This window comes from Protobothrops mucrosquamatus, unplaced genomic scaffold (assembly GCF_001527695.2).
Source record: "Protobothrops mucrosquamatus isolate PMUCROS unplaced genomic scaffold, P.Mucros_1.0 scaffold1812, whole genome shotgun sequence".
Taxonomy (NCBI): domain Eukaryota; kingdom Metazoa; phylum Chordata; class Lepidosauria; order Squamata; family Viperidae; genus Protobothrops; species Protobothrops mucrosquamatus.
This window is the reverse complement of record NW_015387948.1, coordinates 156,904-162,323: the sequence shown is the minus strand read 5'-3', so window position 1 is coordinate 162,323 and position 5,420 is coordinate 156,904. Positions and strand designations below refer to the sequence as shown.

At 43.2% G+C, this 5,420-nt stretch overlaps 2 protein-coding genes across 2 annotated transcripts in view; one reads left to right on the top strand and one right to left on the bottom strand.

Moving 5' to 3' along the window:
- VWA7 (von Willebrand factor A domain containing 7) overlaps positions 1-2,628 on the top strand; it is a 37,053-nt gene extending 34,425 nt beyond the window's left edge. The window contains exon 17 of the mRNA XM_029285527.1: positions 2,572-2,628. Coding sequence (XP_029141360.1) covers positions 2,572-2,628 — 57 coding nt within the window. The remainder of the gene's footprint in view (positions 1-2,571) is intronic.
- Positions 2,629-4,483: 1,855 nt separating this feature from the next.
- Positions 4,484-5,420, bottom strand: part of LOC114923074 (suppressor APC domain-containing protein 2-like) — a 28,029-nt gene continuing 27,092 nt past the window's right edge. Inside the window, exon 6 of the mRNA XM_029285526.1 lies at positions 4,484-4,606. Within this exon, the coding sequence (XP_029141359.1) occupies positions 4,484-4,606 (123 nt within the window). The remainder of the gene's footprint in view (positions 4,607-5,420) is intronic.

Genomic DNA, 5,420 nt, shown 5'->3' with positions numbered 1-5,420 from the left:
TTTGATTTTAATTTGATTTTAATTTGGTTTTTAACATAATTTTAAAAAGAAACGGCAAAAAATCAATATTTCATTTTAATTGTATTTTAAACTTAGTATTTTGTATGGTTTGTCTGTTTTTTAACTTGCTGTAAGCCGCCCTGAGTCCGCCAGGAGAAGGGCGGGGTATAAATTGAATAAAACCTAAAACCTAAACCTAATAAGAGGACCTGGTGGAAGGGAAAGGAGAAAGCACTAAGAATGCAGTACTGGTTTGGGATTTTTCTATAATGGTTTATTCAAGCCAGCAAGAGGGGTGGGGATGGCAGCAACTAATGAAGGAGAAATCAACTAGAAAGTTTACCAAGGATTGATGTTAAAATGACTCGCTCGGTGCTCCGAGCCTGACAGCGAAACAGGCCAGCGGTGCAGAACGTAGAATCAACAGACACATAATTACCTCTCTTCAGGTTTTTGAATCACCCTCTACAGCAAGGAACCCCAGTTTAAAGCATGGTTGACAGGCGGCTGTCGGACTTTCAACAAAAATAATTAATCCCATGCAGCAGGAATTCTCCATGGTTTCCACAGAAAGAATCTTAGGGTCTTTTTTCACTTGCACAGCGCAAATTAGTTCTGCAACACTCCTGTGGTTTGATCACCTGTCCACAAGGGAGAGAACTTGCAACTGTCCTTCACTCTGCCAGAGTTAAATAGTCTTTCTCACCGTATTTTGACAGCATCAAAAGGCCATTGGCAAGTGTCCCAATTTGTGGGACTATCGCCCATTATGCCTGAGGCAACTCAAGTGGACTATAGAAAAGCCAGGACAGGGTCAGGCTAGGAACTGACCCTGGGGGACAACAGACATGTCAGGAAGGTTTTTGCTGAGTCAAAGGAGAGTCGAATTGCACTTCAAAACAACTGTGGAGAGCAAGAGCCGATTGTATGCTAAGAGAGTTCCACCGCTGAATCGTGATTCATCTCTTTCACTGCCTTGGCATTGGGATCATAGAATAGAATAGAATAGAATAGAATAGAATAGAATAGAATAGAATAGAATAGAATAGAATAGAATAGAATAGAAAATAGAAAAGAATAGAATAGAATAGAATAGAATAGAATAGAATAGAAAATAGAGTAGAATAGAATAGAATAGAAAATAGAATAGAATAGAATAGAATAGAAAATAGAATAGAATAGAATAGAGTAAAGTAGAATAAATAGAATAGAATAGAATAGAAAATAGAATAGAATAGAAAATAGAATAGAATAGAATAGAATAGAAAATAGAATAGAATAGAATAGAATAGAGTAAAGTAGAATAAATAGAATAGAATAGAGCAGAGCAGAGCAGAGCTGGAAGGGACCTTGGAGGTCTTGTAGTCCAGCCCCCCGCTTAAGCAGGAGAACCTGCACCAATCCAACAGAAAGAGTCATTTTTTAGCACTTTGAGACCACAAGGGAGCAATGGGACATAAAGAGTTCATGATTCACTCTGTGTCCCACTTTGCCTAAGACACTGCTAATCTGAGGTCACTTCGTTTTGCCTCCGTTCCTAGCACAGGCCTCTGGAGCACAAGCTCTCCAATTCTCCTCCTGGTAGGATGTAGCGAACGAAGTGCTAGGCTCGGCCTATCTTTATAATTTATTTCTTGCAAATACAGGCAGTCCTCAACTTACAGCACTTCATTTAGTGACTGTTCAAAGTTGCAGTGGCACTGAAAAAAAGTGACTTGTGACCATTATGCACACATATGACTGTTGGAGCGTCCCCATGATCACGTGATCAAAATTTGGACACTTGACAATTGGCTTATATTTATGACAGCTGCAGCGGCCCGGGGAGGGGGGTTTGTCATATGATCCCCTTTTGCAACCTCCTGGCGGGCGAAGTCGACGGGGAAGCCAGATTCACTTAATAACCGTGTTGCTAACTTAACAGCTGCATTGATTCACTGAACAATCGTGGCAAGGAAGGTCGTAGAATGGGGCAAATCTTAACAAATATCTCACTTAGCAACAGAAATTTTGGGCTCGATTGTGGTCGTAAGTCGAGGAATACCTGTAGCTCTCCTCGCTGTTAAAATACAAAACCGGCTCTGCTAATGGTTGCTCGGGGTTAGGATTCTCATTCTAGCAAATGTTCCTGCCCACAAAGGACATCTCTGCCTCCCAACAATTTGAAAACAAGAAGACAGCTGTTGAAAAATCAAACATCTGGGCCATCCAACACTGGCTCACCTGACTGATCCTTGCTCTCCAGGTGCTTACGGGGTGCGGGTGAGGTTGGGGTTCTACCTGTCAGATTATATTTGATCCTAGTAGTTGGGGATGTCAGTAGAGGGTGTTTTTTTTTAAGTTAGGCTCCTCTGGCAGTCAGAAGGAAGGATTCTATATAATTCTTTTTTCTTCGTTTCACGGCTGTCCTTATTTTATATAGCAATTGAACTATCTCCCAGGGCTATCTCCTCTACACGCCCTAGTGTACAATCTGCCCATCGCAAAACGTCTGGGAGAATCTAGGAATTTATCCATTTGGGGAAACTGAGATGCATACGTAGGCTCACCAATGCAATTTCTCTGTTGCAGCACCAGTACTTTGAAACACATTTCTCCGTGAAACTCAAGAAGCCCCCACCTCATTAGGTTTTAGGAATTTATTAGAAAGTCAATCGTGTAAGAGGAATGTTGTGTTTGAATGCAAGCTTCTAGTTCAGTGATGGCGAACCTTTTAGAGACCGCGTGCCCAAAAACTAGCCCCGCCCCCGCTCCACCCCCTGCCCCGCCCCTGCTCCACCACCACCCCACCTGCCCGCAGGGCCACTCATCGCCTCCAGGGCCCGCCGCAGATCGCCCAGGCAGCCCAGCAGTGCCATAGCGGCCACACCCTCTGCCCGCGCCCCGCAGCATCAACTGTGCAGGATGAGGCATGAGGGCAGAGTCTTGTCTACGCTGTCTGGCTGCCATGTCCTTGGTTGCGCTGCTCCGTGTAGGCCACGCTCGAGGGCGACTTTCTTCCAGGGGGGCTGCTGGAGAGGAGGGGGTCGTGGGGGGAGGCGAGGCTGGGGCAACGGCACGTGTGCCCACAGAGAGGGCTCCGAGTGCCGCCTCTGGCACGCGTGCCATAGGTTCGCCACCACTGTTCTAGTTATTAATTCCTTGACAATTTTATTTCATCTCCTTGCATTTCAGGTTTTAGACACGATCTTGTGGTTTTAGATTTTAACCACTTACTTCTGAGCGTACTCTGGATGTTTTATTGCAAATTATTGATCGTGACCCATAGAGAGTGGACACATTGCAGTGGGCTTTGACTAAATAAATAACCAAATAAGCTGAATTTTAGAAGGTCACGAGAAAGAAATTGTTTCCTTTACAAGCAAAAGACCATTTCAAAGAGGACAAAAGAAGGAAAAAAGTAATAGAAAAATATCAAATGGAATCAGAAAAGCAGAAAGAAAATGATTAGACTGTAAATACAAGTGCAGGATTGATTTAGATTCTAGAAGACTGTTTCTCAACTTTAGCAAGATGCGTGGACCTCAACTCCCAGAATTCCCCAGCCAGCATGCTGGGTTGAAATCCATCCATCTTAAAACTGCCATGTGTAAAAAAAATACCGATCTAGAAGCATTTGGATCATAGAAACAATATTCCAAAACGTGGAAAGGAAACACAGCTAACACAGACTGTAGGCTAGATACAGGGAGCCATGCGCCCATGCTTCATAGTCCTGTTTTTAGCCATAAATATCTCTTGGTTTCATTTCCCTTAGCTACAGAAAAGTAATACTCAACCCCACTCGGGTATAAATATAAAACTGAAGAACTCAGAATTACGGTTAAATATTTGCAGGTTATATCAAAGGAGAGATTGCAACATTTGTAAACCAAAGAGATCGTCAACGTATTTGGTCTCTGAATGAAAAGGCCTTTGATGGGTATGGGCTCTTTTTCTGGGTTGGAAAAAAAATAACACAGAGGGAAGTTACTTCAGCACAGGTATCCCAGGGAAAAACATGCTGCCATGATATGAATTCTGAGTGCCTGCATCCCTGATCCAGAGCTACAGAGCACAAAGTCCTGAAGTTGTTATAAGAGAAGGTTTTCAACCTCATAGCTGAAGTAAGAATCTGAAATATGTTGGAAACCCAGGAGGGTAAGAAACCAAGACAGTTATGAGCCTTGTCTTGGTTGCCCAACATCCCTGATTCATCTCCTGACCCATTTCCTTCCATGGGTTATTTTTCATAAACCTCAAGAGCCTCATGTTCACTTTTCCCATTCTAACAACCATCAACCATCTCAAGATGTTTCTCCAACAAACCTGGCCCTCTGCAAATATAGGGGCAATAGGAACAGGAATGCTGTTGGCCTCTTTCCTAACAAAAGACTTGACCTGGTCCATCGTTTGGAGTCCCCAAATAAAGTGATATCCCAAGCAAGCCAAACTGAAGCAGAAGCGTCACAGAGTTTATGGTCGCCCGTCCCCGAGCATCTTCTCAGATGAAGGTGAACTCCTTGTGGCTGGGGAGTTTGTAACCCCAGCTCTCCTTCAGCTGCTTGCAAAGGGATGCTTTTTCTTCCTCCAGTTGTGCAATGCGGTGGCATTTTTGGGACACCTCCTGTTAGGTAAACATCAATGATTATGACACAAGTAGCATCATTTCTCCATTCATCTGACATATTTAGAGTCTTTCTGCTCTCGAAAGGAGCTTGTAGTTGGTTACTTCCCAAATTCAAGGGGTCCCTTCAACCTGCTTTGGGGCCATTTTACTGAGCAACCAAAGATGGACAAATAATGTTCCTTCAAGAATTGATGGAATTCCAACTCCCATCAATCTTACACAGCTGGTACGAGGACGATGGGAATGGCAGTTCAGTAGCATCTGGAGAGCCACAAATCTCCACCCTGTACTAAGTTTTCATACCATGAGGTGTGTGAGGGGAGAGAGAATGGAGTGCAACCTTTGTTGCATGCTTCTCTTTTCAAGCAGATCAGGAGGCCCCACTGAGGTGCATGCAATTATTTGTGATTTTATATAAAGATTATATTTTTAAAAGATGCATCTTGCCAGAGGACCTCACAAAACAATCTCACGTAATAGATGCAAGCTGAAGTTTTAAATTCTGCAAACAGTCAGAATCTGTTTATTACAGACTGGAACGAACTACCCCCAGAGATCCGGGTGATCCCGGATCTCCCCTCCTTCCACCGCGCCCTTAAGACATGGCTCTTCCACCTGTTCTAAAAGAAGTTGATAAAGAAGGAAGATATTTATTTGTGGAAATAAACTTAAATGGAAGAAAGTGTTTAGTAATAGGGGTTTATGCCCCTAATCAACTTGTAGCTCAAAAACAATTTTATAGACAACTACATCAGAAAGTTGTGGCGATGGATTATAATTCTTTGATTGTGATGGGAGACTGGAATGGCGT